Genomic DNA, 19,932 nt, shown 5'->3' on the forward strand with positions numbered 1-19,932 from the left:
ACTTGTACGGTTCATCAGCTACATCGGACATCATTGTCTCTAAGCACATTCGTAGCTCCGTGTACTGTGCTCTGTTCTCGTGGGTGAAGTCCGGAAACGTCGGTGTGCCAATGTATGATGCCATGGATGGCTGGCACATCGGTGAGCGTTGGAAGAGAGGCCTCCTAGGCGAGTCTCCTCTTACGCCTCTTGGTGGGCTGGTACCTGCTGGGTACCATGGCCCGCGTATCCAGGTGCTGTTCCTCTGGGCTGGTCGTGCGTCAAGCTCACCCGTGAATTGAGTCGGGGGTCTGTAGCGCAGAGCCGCGGGGGTAGAGCCTGGGCTGTACTGGACCTCTTGGTCCTGTGGAGTACTGTGCTGCTGTCGGGCTTGACTCTCCTCCTCTCCCTCTTCCTCTGGCAGGTCCTCTAGATCCTGTAGTCGTCTATTTAGCCTCTCCGCGGTGTAGACCGTTTCTTCCTTGTAGCTGGGTCTCACTTGGACCGGTCGGGGAAGGGGTTCGGAGGGGGGTATAGGCTCTCTCTGGTGGTCGGGCTCAGGGTCGCTTGATCGGGTAGGGGAGGGTGCCCTTGACCCTTGTCTTGACGAGGCCCTGGAACCCCGTGCGGAGGGAGGGGGTGTTGCCCTGGTGATCAGCTGCTCCATTATCTGCGCTTGTAATCGGTCGCGCTCGGCTTCGCGCTTGGTGAGAGCGAGGTCGCGCTCTGCTTCTCTTTGGGCACCGGCAGCGGCGCGCTGGGCTTCGGCGGCGGCGCGCTGGGCTTCGGCCCGGTCCCTTACCATATTCTCTTCCGTCTGAAGGCGTCTAATCTCTAGACGTATACGATCTTCGTCGCTCCGTTGCTGCGCCTGAAGGCGTTCTCTTTCCATGGAAGAATGTTCGCGCTCACTAAGCGTCTGTGCTTGGAGTCGATCGCGCTCTGTTGAGGCTGCTAGGCTGGCGAGGAATGCCTGTGCCAGCATCTTGTCCGCCTCGCTGGGGGAAGACGCTGGTTGAGGTGATCCGCTCCTGGCAGTACTCGTTGGAGATCTGTTCTCCTGTGGCGAGTCCTGGATATCCATCTCCGGGGTGCTCTCCTCTTCTTGTAGCGGGTAGAGTTCCATCCCTGGAGAGCTGTCTTTATCCTGGAGCTCTCCGGGGACTACTTCTTCGGTCTTGGCGGGGGGTAAAGTCATGTCGGGTCCCTCCTGGTCCCTACCGTGAGCTTGGTCAGTTACGTTAGAACCCACTAGGGCCTCTATTGGCGGGGTAGCCTGGTCGATAGGGTCGGACATAATTTTACTATCTACTTTTTCCGCGTTTACCGTCTGTAGAAAGCTAGGTAGTATATTGGCAACGTAATCCTCTAAGTACTGAGGTGTCTGCCGTCTACGCTGCGGGCGATCTACTTTAGGAGAACCGTTTTGTGGAGTGTTCATCATAGGCCATGTCAATATTAATAACACTATATTAATATTACACTAGTTACCCTCCAATTGTAACTGAGGGGTACAATTCCCTGACTGTATTGATAAGTATGGTATCATTAAACCACTACCGCTTTATGTACTTTAATTACTGGCCATACAGTACATGATATATAAATATGATGAACACTTCCCACAATGAATCGGTTCCACACAAAGTTGTAATTAAGTATTTATTGCAGCAAAAGGTACATAATATACTTCTCTATTTTACTTTGGATGCGCTTATAAGGCAAAGGAATGTGCGTAGGCAAATCAATAATGAATGTCCATTCTCTGGTTACGCAGGAGGTAATTATACAACCTGAATCTTAGGGAATTATATCTATGGTACACTAGTAATATATAGCGGGAGATACTGGAAGGGTCCCCCCGGTTGTAAGCCAGCAGGGGTAGAGGATCTGTCGGTAGTAGAGAGTCTGGTCAACGATGACTAAGGAGACTCCAAGTACAGGAGACGGTGCAATAGTCTCTTGATCCACAGACGAATACAGCTGTTCTCCGTAGACTGTAGCTCCACAGTGAAGAAAGCTAGCCGGCCTCAGGCTCTCTGAGGCGCAGACTCGACGTGGCTCCTCACAGGGTAAATCCCACACGTGTAGGCGTCGGCGATTCTCCGCTCCATAAATCACAGGACCAAAATAAATATAATCCAGCCGCAAAGGGCTATGTAGTCGTCGGGTAGATTAATCCAGTGTACATATATAAGCCGCACTGGACTATAAGCCGCAGGTGTTTTAATGTTTAATTACCATATGTAATTAGCATTGGGACACAATACTGTCAGACAAATAACAAGAATTAACTCATTTACAAGTTGTATTAAGTTTAGCAAATAAGGGAACAGATAAATAACATTTCAATGCAGTCAAAAAAGCAATATTTTGATTTTTACATTTTCGGGTTTGGTCACGTCGAGTCACATATAAGCCGCACCGTTATATAAGCCGCAGGGTCGAAAAATGGGGGAAAAAGCCGCGGCTTATAGTCCGAAAAGTACGGTATATATATATATTTATTTCATTCAAATATTTTTTTGGATTAAACGTTTTTTTTCAGTCCGATTTCGGGGAAAGTGGTCTGTTCGGCCCGGGAAGGTCGAAGTGTGGTTCGTTGACTTTGTGGTCAACATGAGAATGTGCGAATGGGCAGGAGGGGTGGTGGTGATGTGCGAATGAGGAGCCTGACACCTGGGAGGAATGGGGGTGTTGCAGCCTTGGGGATGTTTTAAAAATATAATTTAATATATAATATAATATAATAATTTGTGCTTCACCAAAAAATGTGGTCAGCAGCCACCACTGGTATATCTATATTATAGCTGATGCGCTAGGTTAAAACCATAGTTCTAGGTTAGTTAGGGTTAAGACCATAGTTCTAGGTTAGTTAGGATCAGTGTTGGGCAAGTTACTTTAAAAAAGTAACTAGTTACAGTTACTAGTTACTTCTTCCAAAAAGTAACTAAATTACTTACTCAGTTACAAATTATAAAAGTAACTAGTTACTTCAGAAAGTAACTATTGCGTTACTTTCAAGATTTTATTTTAGTTACTTATAGCGCCGTTATTCCCATCACTGGTTAGGATTAAGACCATAGTTCAGCAGCCAATTGTCACTGGTATTTTTACAATACAATATTGAACACTAGGACATGGATTGCAATTACAATGATGATGGCATGGTAATAATATCAAGCTCTGATCACTCCTCTAGTTGTGCACAATGTTCAGACTGTCCCCACTCGCTATGCATGCTGAACTATGAATGCTCCTAGTCCTACCCCTGTTGACAAAAATCCTGTCTTGTATATGGGTATGATCAGCTTTGTTTTTTTCCGCTCTTCATGTGATATGGTTATATGTACAGGGTTCGCACAAGGTCCTTGAAGTGCTTAAAGTGCTTGATAAAAAAGTCCAGGCCTGGAATTCCTTGAAAACAGCCCATTTTTAAAAGGTGCTTAAAAAGTCCTTGAAATTCAAATCAACCATTTGCATTGAATGTTTTTTTCATCCATGATCAAATTGTTCTGAATCAAGATTTTTTATTTTTTTCTGTTTTATCTAGCGAGTCGCTGTCTTGCACGCTCCAACTGCTTTTCCTCATTTCTTTGTGTGTGGTGCTCTAGCTTGCTCTATCTGACAAGCAGGCCAAGAAGATGCTTAAAAAAACAGCATTTAAAAGTGAATTGTATCCTTCGAGTGACATCCTTGAAAATGTAAAATAGTGCTTGGAAAAGCACTTAAAAGTCCTTGAATTTCATTTAGCAATGTCTGTGAGAACCCTGTATGTAGTTAACTTCCTCCCTCAATTCTAGGTTGTCACTCGTCTCATGAATAGTCTCTCTATGGCTAACCATACAGTTGCTATGGTTACCGGTCTGCCTAGAAACGGGTGCAACGTGGAGGACCTTGTCACCCTGGCCCGTCCCTGGGGCTACATCTCGGGACGCTTCAATGTCTTCATCCTGCCCTTTCAGAGGAGGGTAAGACACACAGTAGGGCTGTCCTCCACTAAATACTTTTTTTTTGTATCCACTTTTTCTCCTTATTTATCAATTTTTCTCCCATCCCAATTTCGTATTGCCAATTCTCCCCTCCCCTGTCTTGAATGTTGCTAGACTATGCCTCAGACCAGGCTGCAGAAACAAATTAGTGGGGGGGCATAAAATGTTCTCGGGGGGGGGGGGGGGGGGGGGCACAATGGTTTTTCAACACAGGTTCCCTTTTATACGTTTCAGCTGGGACAACAGCGCTGTGGCTTACCTGGTGCTGCCCACGGTGCTGAACTAAACAGCAGAGAGGCAATTGAAAAATCTAATTTCTCTCTATCTTAACACTTTGGCTGCCAGGAGCCGTGTTAAAGCGTCATTCCCGGCCATGCTCAAGTTGCCTATGACGCTTTACAGCGTCTTTAATATCAATATTTCAAAAATCTGGAATCTGATTCATATTTCCCCTCCGCTGGCCTGAGATCCACCAGGAGGACCCACTGAGCTCTCTGGCGGTTCAGGACCGCCATCTGGTGGCCGATCGGCGCAATCGCTTAACAGGAAGCGCAGTAGAGGTTTTGCTGGACGGCCGTATTGCTTCCAGGCACTCGGTACATGTCCCGGGACTCTGGCTCGTCACGCTACATAGCGATCGATTGCCAATAACTCGATAAACAACATGATTTGGACGTATATACCATTATACAAGCTGGAGATGGACCGGGTAAATCGCCATCCCATAATGATAAAATGTCTACTCTACGATGATCGCCCAACGGCGCGCGGAGACTGGGGTGAGTTTTAGCGTGTAACGTTACCGTCTTCGATACTAACTGCTATTATCAACATTTGACCCACATTAGATGATTGGTATAACGCTGCCCACGGAATTATAAACACCCCCTCGCCCATCCGGTCAACATCAGATGACGTGTAGTAACTTCTAGAAGTACGTCTAGTTGGAATTTTTTATATCGCGCTGATTGCCATCAAACTGTATTTCATCATCAATATAATGCATTTGGGGCTATATATCACGTTCTGGAGAAAGCTGCAGAAAGAGATGAAAACATACTTATACATTAGACCATACTTTACTATGAATATGTGAATGAAAAAGTTTAACGTTGCTACACAATGAACAATACATATAGGACTTTGAATGGGCCCTAATAATGGCAATGTAGCAATAGAATTTAAAAAGTTATAGCCCTGCAAAGAAGGGGACTTTCTCCATAGACAAATAGAGCTGGCAATCTATGGTATATCATGAATTTAACCCATGGCAGCCAAAGTGTTAAGAACATTCACTTATACAAAAACAGACTGAACGGATATGTATAACAGACCTGCTGGGGCAGCGAACTGAGAGCAGGGGACACAAACAGGCTGGATAAAATGGTCAGGAAGGCCAGTAGCGTGGTAGGGATGGAGCTGGACTCTAGCGAGGGTGGCGGAGAGGAGGAACCTTGCTAAGCTCCAGGCCATCAGGGAAAACCCCACCCACTATACACAGACTTGGCTGACAGGAGGAGCATGTTATAGGCTCACACTACTTAAATGCAGCACTGAACGGCACAGGAAGTCCTTCATTCCGACAGCCATCAGACTATACAATGCATCACTGTGCCTCACTGCATCACTGAGCACAGAGTGACAGTTACCATCTTACTGGACTCTTACTTTTTAAACACCACTGTGCAATATTACACATACTGTAGACTTCAGTATATTTTTACTGTATTTATTTACTGTATCTTTTATTCGATTTGTATTCTATTTCATTTTATTCTATTCTATTCTTAGGCCATTTGTTTTGTTATTCGTGACTTGTTCTATCTAAATGTTTAATGTTGAGTGATTTGCAGTGTCAAATTTCCCTCAGGATAATACATTTCTATTCTATTCTATTCTATATCTTTGAAAAGTCCATTTATTCAACACTTCTGAATTCACTGACAAACTGAATAAGGTGCATAAAAAAGCTAACAAAATTCCTCCACAGGCTACTCATTAGTAGAGTGGCAAGCAGCGTTTGGGGACAGAGTGAAATCTTCTTAAAACACTGCCCCTCCACTCATTCCTGAACTTTTTTGTTAAGTCCTTCTCAAATGCCAACTGAATTAAATTGGCCTTGCGTCGATGAAGCATACTAAGGCGATGTTCTGTAAAGACGTTCTTGAGGGTATAGAAAACAAATTCTCACAGAGTGCCGTGCTAGCTGCAGTAGTGTTGTTGTTGACATCAGTGCCCACTAGGGCTGTCCCCGATTAAGGATTTGGATAGTCGACTTTGATTGACAAAAAAAAAAAAAAAAAAAATTACCAGGGTGGGCACAGGTGACTCAGTGGGCGGGCCCGGCCCCCTAATGCCCGCCCATGGCACCGGGTCTGCTATGCCTCCCACTGGTCGGCTGTAGTGAGGATAGAAGCCTTGCATCACGTGTCCCCTCCGGTACACGAGGAGGCAGCCTGTCGTAGGGCTGGGCGATATGGAAACAAATCATATCGCGATAACGATATGATAATTTTATTTTATTTCTCGATATCGATAATTATCGAATTGTTATAAGTATAAAAAAAATGTAAAAAAAAAAGAAGAAAAAAAATTAACAACGGATGTATGTTTATTTTGCAGCAATTCTTTGTCATTGCCGCCATCTTTAGTGTTACAGCCCCTCACACTCCAGTTCTCAGGCTGCAGCTGGTTTAAAAGCTAAAGTAAACCGGCTTCTCTGCTGGCTGTGGCTCCAGAGGAGTTGAACAGTTCTGGCTCTGCTAGTTTATTTTCGATCTTTTGGCGCTTTTTTGGTGGACAAACCACCGCACATGTGCACTGTGACTCGTGACTGGAGTCTAGTTCTGCTAGCACACATAGCCTACTGTGTACAAACGGTTTCAAATTATTTTAAATTAGAAAGCAAACAAAATAAATGGACAAGAGAAAAAGAAATCTGAATTTGGTCAGTATTGTCATTTGGACAAGCAAAGCCATTACTTTAAGTTGCAGGCAAGAAAGACAAGTCTGTCCACTGTCTCTGGTTTTAAAACTGCCCTGTTGCAGGTAAAAAAAATAAACGATTTTTCGTTTCGTTTTTTTTTATTTCGATATTCGATATCGATTATTAAAATATATCGCGATATTTATCGTTATCGTTATATCGCCCAGCACTAGCCCTGTCGCATCTTTTCACCAGACAGCGTGACAGACTCAGACAGACTCAGGCAGACAGACTCAGTGGCGAGGAGTAACGTGTGGGAGGCTCACGCTGCCCCCGATACTTCCTGTCTCTGCTGTGCAGGCGTCACCCAACCGACCTGTAGGAGTCGCTGTCCACAACGTCCAATCCCCACCCATCGACTTCCACCCGCTACCTCTGTCAATTGAGATAGTATGACGACTGGCCCAAGCCGCAGGCAATGCATTGGTGACGAGCGCAATCTCTGCTACGCCACCCAGCCGCCCCTGTCCTCCACTAAATACTTTGATGTCCACTAGCAGTCATTGGACTTTGTCCACTAAGCAATTTGTTGATCTAATCAACAAATCATCACCGTTACTTTAAAAATGGTCCGTAGTGACAAACCGATATATAGGGTTGGGCACCGAGAACCGGTTCTAATAGGAACCGGTTCCTAACTTCCCGTTCTGGAACCGGAAGTAACGTGTTTGCATTTCGATTCTTAAAAAAAATTAAAAATTTACTTTGTTAATTAATACCCTAGTTACAATACAGCAACCAAATTAAACTGTATCAAGTCAACTGACGATGTGAATAGTATGAAAAAAAATTAAAGATGTATATATAAATAAAAATCTCCTGTGAAATAAGCTGTGACCTGTTTTGACCTGCACCTCAAAGAATCAGAAGCAAGAATCGTTTAGAACAGGAATCGAAATGGAGAATCGGAATCGGAACCGGAATCGTTCAAATCCAAACGATGCCCAAGCCTACTGATATATCAGTCAAACCCTTTTCTCTTCCTCTTCTGAGGTTCAATTAATACAGTCTGTTTTTCTCTGGCTAGCCAGGTTATTTCATGCCTGCCTGTCTCAATGGCTAGCTGGTGGACTGGACACTGACATGACCAATCAGGTGACAGCACTGATCTCTCCCTCTGTCCCCCCATCTCCTCCAGGCCTTTGTGAGGTTCCCATGGTGGTACAACTGTTGTGATTTTGTCCTGGCCAACACAGACAAGCCTGTGACCCTGCAGGGCTGTAAGCTGACCTTCCATTTTGTCCTGGATCCTGTACTAACTGTTGGTAGCTGGGATGAGGTAAGGACCGACACACACTAGATAACAGTAGCCATGATGAGGTAAGGACCGACACACACTAGTTAACAGTAGCCATGATGAGGTAAGGACCGACACACACTAGTTAACAGTAGCCATGATGAGGTAAGGGCTGACACACACTAGTTAACAGTAGCCATGATGAGGTAAGGGCTGACACACACTAGTTAACAGTAGCCATGATGAGGTAAGGACCGACACACACTAGTTAACAGTAGCCATGATGAGGTAAGGAATGACACACACTAGTTAACAGCTTCCCAGCTCACCAACACATACCTGGGCTGTAGAAAATGTCAATAGAACTGCATGCACCAGGGTTCGAAATTAACGGGGGCTTGGGGCAAAATGCCTGTGAAAATGGACAAAATGCCCCCGACAGTTTACTAATTATATATATATTCTGTTGAAGTCCGACATATTTAAATATCTCCGGTCATAATGTCCTGTGAAAATAATTCCCTCGCGACCTGTGGTTTGCTGATGAGAATGGCGGTGCGGGAGCTTGGTGCTGGATTAGCGAGAAGCATGCAACTGCAGAGCCGTAGAGCTCACAGTTGTGCCCGCACAGTGCAATACTCTAATTCAGCCATTGGCAATTCAGCCATTGGGTGGGTGGCGCTGCTGAGCGGTCCCCAGACCGGACCTGATATCGCCGCTGGCTCTGCGGCTCTGCAGTTGCATACTATTGGGATTCGTTTATCGCTTCGTTGGGAGGCAGAGATATTCCAGTGAACCCCACGCTAATGTTGCCGTCTCTCTCTGCCAAATGTCTCAGTTCTTCGCTTGATATAATTAATACAAATGTCTAATATAACGGAATTCGTTAGCTCATAAAAATTTGATTATAACAGACTGCTGTTAATGTCGGGCCGACTGCCCACAGACACCTATTTGGTTTCAAGTCAGCAGCAGCACTACATGCCTTGAGGATGTCATTCTTTATATAGTCTGCCTATCAATTGTTTTTAAGCTCAATAAACTGACCGGAATTTCTCACATTTGTCCGGGAGATTGAAATCTTCCAGGACACGGAGACCGGCCCCAGTATTTTCTAACGGAAACCCTGATGGAGACATTAACATTACGTTTTGTTTAATTTATGTGAATAGTTTATTTACAAGTGAACCAAACTTCTCCTCCATTGCAAACACCGCAACGCTCCCAGCTGTGACACACAATTTCACCCCTGTGCACACTGACAGCTATGCGTTCTCGGCTTCCCTCATGTTAAGGGGGGCCGGGGGGGACAAAAAGGCCCAGACAGTTTACTAATGATATATATATATATATATGGAGACATTATTAATGTCATTAACATTACGTTATCAAACATAGTATAAAAATGTATATTACTATTTATTTAACTGACGAGTGAAAGACGTGATTTATTAAATCTGTTTTGATCAGACGCTGATGTCGACGTCACTCTCCCCACCCTCTCACATTAGCAGGTGAGCAGCTCACCAGCATTTGATGGCATCTTGAAGACAGACAAGATGGAGCGTTTTTTATCAAACTATAACAACACAAAGGAAAAAGAGTCTGAGAAGCAGATTCCCCAGGTCCTCAAATAAAAAAAGGTAAAGCGGAGTACGATGGAGTCGTGGGGATTAGACTGGGTAGGGGTTGAGGAGGATGCTACCGGTCAACATATCATTTATTGCAAAGACTCCCGCTGCAAACACGGCTAGTGTTCGAGGAGCTTGTGTGGATCTTTTTGTCCGCGGGACGAAGACTGTCAAAAAATGTGGATGTAAGGATGTTTAATAACCGTTTTCATAGGGCGGCTAGGTGGTGTAGTGGGCAAGGCACTCGCCACCAGTGTGGAGACGCTAGGATTCGCGTGTTCGAATCCAGCTCTCCACATTGTTTTTCAGTTTGGCTGGTCGTCCGCAGTAATACACATTGGCCTTATTACGGGGAGGGAAAACTGAAGGGTGGGGATCGAACGTTGTGAACAAGCGACTCCTACAAGTCGGTTGGTGCGCCTGCGCAGTAGAATCAGGAAGTGTCGGGGGCAGCGTGAGCCTCCCACGCGTTACTCCTCGACACTGAGAGATCGAGCTGCGCAGGTGAAAAGATGCGACTGCTGTTACCTCAAGTACCGGAGGGGACTTGTGCTATGTATGACTTAGTCCACAGTGGGAGGCAAGAAACAGCGTTCGTGACAGGGGAGGGTTGAATTGGATGATACGAAATTGGGATGGGAGAAAATATGGAAAAATGGGAGAAAAAGTGGATCAAAAAAAAATAACCGTTTTCATCATAAAAATTCAGTGCCCCCGAAATAAATAAAAAAAGCCCCCGAAAATCAATTAAGGGGGGCAAAAAAAGCCCTTGAATATATATATATTTTTTTTCTAACCCTGGCATGCACACACACAGACGTCCGTGCACAGACACATACAGACATGTAGCTGTTTGCTAGACCATGTTCCACAACATTTCTGTGATTTCTGCTCTGTTGCAGGACAAGTGGTACATGGAGCTAATGCATCTCAGCAACACTGTAAGTCACTCCATCTTCAATCTCATTCTACTAATTAATGAGTTAAAGTCCCAATCCTGAATTGTCTTTGACCATGTACATGTTGGATGTATTCGCATACATTCTTGTAGAGTTTGATCTGTAGATAGAAACTACCTTTTGAAGATTCTTTAAAACCCTCTGGGGTCGGACCTCCTGTTTGCTCCTGCATGCGGTAGAACAAAGGTGTGAACATCGCCTTGTCTCAGTCGAGAGGATTCCTCAGAAATGCCCAAAGTGTTGCGCATTTCAGAAATCGATCAAAATAGAGAAATGGCATTTTTTAGTGCTTTGAACTGTTCTATATCTGTTTCCTTATTTGCAAAACTTAATACGACTTGTAAATAGGTTTAATTCTTGCTAGATTGTATGACTGTAATTATCCTGGTTCTCCAGAGAACTACACTCACTGCAGCTTACGTCACATAAACGCACATAGACGCACGCGCACGCACACACTCTGAGACAGAACGGGTGTGTGCCCATTGAATAGGTGTCAGACCCCCGCAGAGACTGTCGCTAATCTCGAGTCGCGCTGCTTCTGCAACGAAAACTCTGTGAGCAGCGGTTCCAATAGTCTATCTACTGTATGCTTTGCATTGTGTGTGTGTGTGTGTGTGTGCCCTCGTACTTTGTTGATGAGTTCAGTTACGTGGTGCGCCCCATCTAGTGCAATTTTTTAAAGCTATTTTGCTTCCATAACATGTCTTCCTTCAGACTAGTGGAAAGGAAACGTTCAAAATACACATTTGTACCTGTAGATTTTGCCTAAATTCATTGCGGTCGCTCTCTGCCCAATATCATATGAGGCATCATATGAGCTTTCTGAGCAAACTTCCTGATTATAATTATTTATTTCTCTGGATTATATACCACAAAACTGAACCTTATTGGCATAGTTTGGAGCGCAGTTAGTTTGTCTCCCTTCTCTGAACATTTAGCAACCATCCATGTTGAAATCAGTTTCAAAATGGCAGAGCGGTCTCAAAAATAAAAACCTACTGTACATACAGTAGATTTCATTATCTGTTCTTCATGCATGCCTGGTGATACTAAATCCAAATTGAACTCGGCCATTTGAAAGAGAATATTTGGCCCAATCCATAAATGTGCAAATTGGCTATAATAAAGTCATTTATAGGCCTGCTATTCTATATTCTATAATAATATTTCAAATTGCATTGGTCCGGATTGGAGAATTCAGTACTGTATCTACAAAACCTTCTGTTTAATCATCTTCCCTTTATTAATTTCCTTAGATTTGTTGTACATGTGATCTCAAGAAGGTACTGAACAAGCTCCATGGCAGTTTTTCATGTCTGGTCATTTTTAGCATGGTGTTATTCACTGTCAAAGATGCAAAGAAAAAGTAAGTAAATGGAAGATTGCTCCACTTCTACAAGGTCCATTTGTGTGTATATTAGGCAGATTTTCAGAAAATAGGGCTCCAGGCTTAAGAGGTTGTTAAAGGACAACTTAAGTGCATTTAGCGCCAACCAGTGTTCATCTCCATTATGTTACAAATAATCTGACGTGAACAAAAAATATACGAAATAAACTTGTTTTATTACAAATGTGCAACTTTCAAAGAGTGCAGTCCATTATGGTGGAAAAGTATTTAGCTTGTTTCACCTGTTTGACTATCTCATCACTTATTTTGTCTCCAATCAGTGCTATGATTTCATAGATGGTTGGGTTAGTGTTGCATAGAGTCATTGAGCTGATGGCCTGGGGATAGAAGCGGGGGTCACAAGTAGGGATGGGTACCGTTCACATTTGAATCGATACCGGTACCCGTGAATCGATACCGGTACCCAGCGGTACCTTTTTGCGGTACTTTATTCTCAATTTTTTTTATCTACCTACCTCAGTTGTAAAAGAAATAAAAATCCAAACTTAATATTTAATAAATACATAATGTATTATTATTTATTATTACTTCATTATTATTTCATTATTATTTACATCTTACCGATGTAAAGCACTTTGAACTGCAATCCCCTGTATGAAAGGTGCTATACATTTACATTTAGTCATTTAGCTGACGCTTTTATCCAAAGCGACTTACAAGTTCTGTACGACAAGTCATCAGGAAGGATACAACTCTATCAGCTGAGTAACAATGTTCATCAAAGTGTTGGGTGCTACAGTGTAGGTTAGTTTATTAGGACAAGTGCATGACAGTAAGGTTAGTTAGGGTTAGATTTCTTTACATTTTTATATTTTATATATATATATACAGTATATATATATTTATAAAAAAAATATTTGAGATAATGGTTGAAGAAGTGTGTCTTTAGTCGACGGCGAAAGATTGGCCGGGTTTCGGCTGTCCTAACTGGGGTGGGTAGTTCATTCCACCATTGTGGGGCAAGGACTGAGAAAAGGCAGGTTCTCCTTGATGACTCTCCCGGAGCTCGGATAGGAGTGGGTCTGAGACGGCCAGAAGATGCAGAGCGTAGGGGTCTTGAGGGTGTGTAGTTAGAGACCATTGACCGGAGGTAGGCGTGAGCGGTTCCCTTTGCCGCACGGTATGCCAGGTCGAGGGCCTTGAAGTGGATTTGTGCAGCAATGGGGAGCCAGTGCAGGTCCTTAAGAAGTGGGGTGACATGGGCCGACTTCGGTAGGTTTGAGATCAGGCGGGCCGCTGCGTTCTGAATGAGTTGAAGAGGCTTGGTAGCAGTGGCCGGCAGGCCAGCAAGCAGTGCGTTGCAGTAGTCGAGGCGGGAGATGACTGTTGATTGGACGAGGAGTTGGGTGGCTTCTTTTGTCAGGAAGGGGCGGATCCTTCTGACGTTGCTCAGGAGGAATCTGCAGGTTCTGGTTGTCGCTGCGATGTGAGCAGAGAAGTTCAACTGGTCGTCGAGGACAACACCAAGGTTCTTGGCGTTCGGGGACGCGGTCACAGCTGCATTCTCGACTGTGATGTAAAGGTCGTCAGGGGGGAGGATTTGGCCAGCAGGTGGAGCAATTCTGTTTTGCTTAGGTTCAGTTTGAGGTGGTTGGTCGTCATCCAGGCGGAGTGGATATCTGAGGGAGGGAAGGAGAGGAAGAGTTGAGTATCATTGGCATAACAATGATACGAGAAGGCATGAGACGTGATAATGTTACCCAGTGATTTAGTGTAGAGGGAGAAGAGAAGGGGTCCTAAGACCGAGCCCTGGGGGAGTGCCTCTGTGACCGCAATGAGGGCCGTTTCTGTGGAGTGGCCAGTCCGGAAGCCTGACTGATTAGGGTCTAGGAGGTCATTCTGTAAGAGATAAGCAGTAAGTTGGTTGCATACAGCACGTTCAAGTGTTTTAGAAAGGAAGGAGAGAAGAGAGACAGGGCGATAGTTGCCTATGACGGTGGGGTTCAGGGTTGTTTTTTTATGAGTGGTGTGACTCTGACTTGTTTTAGGGAGGTGGGGACCACCCCCGAGTTGAGGGAGGAGTTGATGGTTGCAGTTAGGAATGGGAGGATGTCTGGTGCTATGGTCTGGAGGAGTGGGGAGGGTAGCTGATCCAGCTGGCATGTAGTCGGACCGTTCGACATTACCAGTGTCAGGGTCTCGGCTTCTGTAATGGGAGAGAAAGATGACAGAGTGAAGGATGAGGTTCTCAATTCCGTATTTGGAATGGGTGGGGGTTTGGAGAAGGAGCTGCGGATGTTCTCCACTTTTTCCTCGAAGATCGCAAAGTCTTCGGCAGAGAAAGATTAGGGAGGAGGGAGGACATGGTAGCATGCAATTTGCGAAGGTTCTTGGCAGAGGCCTCGTTCCTATGGTGAAAGAAAGAAGCTTTGGCATTAGTAATGGTTTTGGAGAATGTTAACAAGAGGTTGTGATATGTGACGATCTTAGCAGTGAGGCGTGACTTTCTATACTTCCTCTCAGCTGCTCTCAGGACCTGTCTTTGTTCTCTCACTGCATCCGTCAGCCATGGACTGGGTGGGGAACGGCGGGCAGGTTTCTCAACGTAGGGACAGAGCTTGTCGAAGGAGGTTGCGAGGGCTGAGAGGAGGGTGGAGGTTGCCATCTCTGTGGGGAGAGCAGAGAAGGTGTCACTCAAAGGTAGAGCGGATAGTATGTCAGAGGAGGCTATACAAATAAAGTTATTATTATTATTTATTTAGAACAACATATATATATATAATATACAGTCACACACATATCATGTTTTACAAATTCACTAAAAAGGTACACATCTATATATTTAAATACAAAATAAATAAAGGTATTGTATTTTACAAAATAACAAGTATAAAACAACGGTAAACAACCCACTCTAGCAGCAATTAACTATTCTGCTGATAAAAAAATAAAAAAAATTTAAATCTTTTTTATTTTTATTTTTTCATCCCAATTTCTCACATTACATTCACCCTGAATGTTGACGTTATCCAGGTGAAAAGTTAACTTCATTCAAGCGAGGCATTGCAATCCTTGACATAAATCATTTGATGTATAATTAAATCAAAGGAAATGCGTTTGTTTTGGCAAAATTCTTCTGCTCTGTGTGACAATAAATAAATGAATGATGATATGCAATTTAAAACCAAAACGAAGGCCTCAGTATGAGTTTAAGACGTGAACATGGTTATGTTTGTTGAATAAAAAAAAAATCATCCCTAGTTACAAATCGGGACATCCCTAGTAGTTACAAATATGTGGATATATAAGGAGTAAGCCGACGCTAATAATAAATCCCACCGTGGCAGCGAGAGCACATAACAAAAGAAAGTTTCGAGAGGAGTGGAAGTTTGGAGCAGCCATGTCAGAGCAGAGGTGGAAACTGAGCTACACTTTCTAATAACCTGCCCACTGTACCAAGATATCAGAGACATATACTCCCCATGAATTGCAAACACCCAAATAGAGTTTGAAAACATGTATTGTGCACATGTCGTTGACGTTAATGTGCAGTTTAGTTTTGCGGTAAACAAAACGTGACGTCATCGGATATTATTATTACCGAAAATTGGCACCGTTGGATCTCACGTGAATCAATACACTGTAGTACCGACGTGTTTCGGTAGGTAGTGGTACCCTTAAAAGTACCGAATTCAGTACCCATCCCTAGTCACAAGTCATTAGATTAACAAAGGCAGGGCTGCTCAGACTGAATGTGTCAAGTTGGGGGTGGGGGGTTACATTGCTTTCTGGGTAAAGTAGTCATTTAGCATACGAAGAGAAATGGTTCCGGTTTCTTTGTGGGCTTGTATCTGGAATAAATAGTGTGTTATCACCATGATTAATAAGACATGGATTGAAAAGTATCTGATTTTTACAAGTGATCCCCCTAAAGGGCCCAGAATCAGGGGGGGGGGTGTCACAATCACAAAATAGCCCAGACCGCAAACAGGTTAAACAACAGTACTTAATAGTACTTAATCTACTTATACAATTTATGATGTCAAATACTGAGATATCAAGTTGTGATTAAAAGTAGCGATGTCCCGATCCGATCACGTGATCGGGATCGAGGCCGATCACGTGATTTTCCGAAGATCAGGATAAAAAAAAATCTGGATTTATTTTTTTATTTTTTATTATTCAACAAACATGACCATGTTCACGTCTTAAACTCATACTGAGGCCTTAGTTTTGGTTTTAAATTGCATATCATCATTCATTTATTTATTGTCACACAGAGCAGAAGAATCTTGCCAAAACAAACGCATTTCCTTTGATTGAATTATACATCAAATGATTTATGTCAAGGATTGCAATGCCTCGCTTGAATGAAGTTAACTTTTCAGCTGGATAACGTCAACATTCAGGGTGAATATAATGTGAGAAATTGGGATGAAAAAAAAAGAAGAAAAACATATTAAAATTATTATTATATATTTTTTTGATCGGATCGGGAAAGATTGATATCGGTAGATACTCAAAATCACATGGTCGGGATCAGATCGGGAGCAAAAAAATGTGATCGGGACATCCCTAATTAAAAGTCTTTCAACCCTGCTCAACAAAAGCTGTAACTGTTAACTGGATTATGCATTACTTGATGCAATGATGCAAATTCAATAATCACTTACATTTCTGTGCATAACTCAAACCATGAACTACATTAAATATGTCCCTCTGTTGTTGGTGTGTGACCAGAGTAGAACTAGGCTGCATTCAGTTCCCTTCTAGCTCATCCCTGTCCCATGCCACAGTAATGCACATCCTTCTATATACCTACTTATACACCTGCATATAACCCATATAACTCTGTATGATGGCATGTACAATAATGCTGTATATACTGTGTGTGTGTTTATATGTATTTATATATTCTTACTGTGTGTATATATATATAATATATCCACATCTGTAGATAGATACTACATCTATGTCTGTACATATCCCTTACCTACTCTTACTAGTTACACTGCTGGCCAGTATGACTACTACCATATTGACTTAATACCTGTATCACTGTACATATTCATATTTCAACTCTGTACATCCATCTGATTAGCACTACACTCATTTAGGAGTACTCATTTATATATTTTATACCCAGTTTAATCAACCTGTACACTGTATATTACTATTGCACTTTACTGTTACATCTGCACTCTGGTTGGATGCCAAACCTCTTTTTGTTGTAATGTACTTTATTGTACTGTGCTGTATAATGACGATACATTTTAATGTAATTTTGTTTACCTAGTAAATTCTTTAAAGTACCCATACTTGTGGTCAGTAAAAAGTGGAATCTGTGTACCAATAATAATAATTGATGATGATAATGATGATAGTAGTAGTAAAGTACTATGTGGTATTATTTATAATCATAATGATAATAATTGTTCTTTTATTCTAGTTATATTTAGAACAACATCTGGCAGAAAGGTTGCTGATCGTGGACCTGAGGGAGTGGAGTTTTGACACTTGCAGACAACTCTTGAGAATTGTGACGAACACCAAGCCTTGCAAGAACTACCTGCCGCTTGCTGACAGGGTGCAGACACATACATACACACACAGACACAGACACACCCTCACTCACTCAAGTTGTGGCGTTAATTCTGTCCTTATATAGCCAGATAATGCAGCTAATATTTTTGTAAACTGAAAGTAAAATTCTGCCTAAAGTTGCAAGCCTGTGTGATCACCCAGTGCACTCACTTGCACTCATGAATGTGCACGGCAAATTTGAAAAGATTAAAATGAAAGCTATTCGAGATGCACTCATTTTAAAATTCAAAGTTTGGGTTGATTGTAGTGCCAGAGGACATATCATGAGGTCACCAAACTCAATAGGCTGCATTTTACCAGATGACTCATATAAATGACACAGCTCTCAATAATTTAAGAAGATGCCTTAACTCATTCAGCGCTAGACCCGAGATAAGTCGGGTTATCTAGCCAGCGGTTGAGCGCCATACCCGAGATTTCTCGGGTTTTGATCCTTTGATATTTTTCCTCTGATCCCCGTTCTAAACCATCATCCGGATCATTCTATGTGTCCCTGGCTCGTTTGCCTACGTTGTAATTGCAATGCCGATCGAATCTCACCAGGTGGCAGTATCGCCTACCTTTTGAACTCCGAAAGAAATGGATCAGGAGAGGCAATGAATTAACCGGACTATCAAGACTCTCTCTGAGGGGGAAGAGCTCTTCCAAAGCAATCGCTAGCAGATCTGCTCGCCTCAAAACCTATAGTGTCCCGCAAACACGTGTAATTACATATAAACGAGTAATCGCGATTGCCGATGGGATCATTGGAATTATTCTTTTTGGATTACCTTCTGGCTAAGGTAAGGACCCCCTATTTCTATTTTACCGAACTTGAAACATGTTTATGTAACGATCACAGTGTCTTACTTTACCGGACATAAACCAAGCGTTTTGTAACAATCGAATTTTCGGGGACTACCCCCCCCCCCCCCCTGATAATTTTGTGAAGGCACATGTGTACATGGTATATACCTTTGATCTGGGAGTATTTGGGGTTTCAGGGGATCAACCAGAATGGGTTGGGCTTATAATCTTGCATATAACATGTTTTATCTTGCGATCTATGGAAAAAGACTGGATTATCTTGGAAATGGACTATGTTTAGTGTGTAATAAACTACAAACTACAGTGTGTAGAAACAAACTCTTTTTTACATGTTGGACTAGAAATAGTGTCTGTCAAATGAGCCATACTATTGTCTCCATAGCTTTAATATAGAATATACAATAGCTCCGCAAAGATCGTGAAATATCGCGAAAATTGTCATGAAAGGCTGGCACTGACGGTGAATGATGGGGAAGCTTATGGCGCTCAATGTGTTAATCATGGAATATGTCCTATAATAACTTTGTTAATTATGTACTTTTTTTTTATCATGAAGAAGTCAAAATGTGCTACATTTTGCATACAAATAGCATACAAATGTGGTACTCTTTAACAGTAGCTAGCATTAGCTGCAATATTTTGCATACAAATGTGGTACTCTTTAAGACATTAATTGCCAATGACTAGTTAACTCGTTATAGCCCGCCAATCGTTGGACGCCAACAACGAGTATACTCGTTATTATGATCGTTATTTCTTTTATTCGCTACTTCCATTCATAATTCATCCTGCTGTGCTTTGGCAATGTATGGCACTCTGTCTGAGGCCGCAACGGTCCGATACCACCACCTAACGCCTTGCGGCCGCTATTGCACTCCATTTGAAACGATGTGGTTTGTTTTCTTGGCCGAGCTGCGGCGTGAGGGCGGGGTCTGAACACTCCGGCAAGACAAGTCGTCACCACAGTTGCCTCGACAAGGGTCCCTGCCCGCTCGTTCATCTGCAATGCTGGATAACGTAGGACAAACGATCGCGATGAGTATTTGGAATGGCGATCAGATAATTGGATTATTCTATTTGCAGTACATCATATACAAGGTAAGGACTATATGTTATCAATCTTGCGTTTATCCGATTTTTTACCCCCACGATCGCAGCATGTGTCTGTGTGGGCCGTGTCCCGTTGGCTGCGATCAAAGCACGGAGGGCCGTCTTCCCCCCCCCCCCCCCTTTCGTGCATGCATGAGGAAACATAATACCGATAATCTAGCGTTGATTTCAGATTGATTCAATAATCAGGCGAGAAATGGCACGATTTATAATGAAATGCAGTAAATCGCTGTTTGACGCAGTTTCCTGGGATTACACAGGATCACTCTAAAACTA

The 19,932-nt window shown here is 43.1% G+C and overlaps 1 protein-coding gene across 1 annotated transcript in view; it reads left to right on the plus strand.

Moving 5' to 3' along the window:
• Nucleotides 1–19,932, plus strand: part of LOC311245121 (uncharacterized protein) — a 226,948-nt gene that overhangs the window by 165,624 nt on the left and 41,392 nt on the right. The window contains exons 27-30 of the mRNA XM_084334913.1: nt 3,783–3,950; nt 8,096–8,236; nt 10,728–10,766; nt 17,585–17,722. Coding sequence (XP_084191039.1) covers nt 3,783–3,950; nt 8,096–8,236; nt 10,728–10,766; nt 17,585–17,722 — 486 coding nt within the window. The remainder of the gene's footprint in view (nt 1–3,782; nt 3,951–8,095; nt 8,237–10,727; nt 10,767–17,584; nt 17,723–19,932) is intronic.

The sequence above is a fragment of the Notolepis coatsorum genome, assembly GCF_963971535.1.
Source record: "Notolepis coatsorum genome assembly, chromosome: 1".
Lineage (NCBI taxonomy): Eukaryota > Metazoa > Chordata > Actinopteri > Aulopiformes > Paralepididae > Notolepis > Notolepis coatsorum.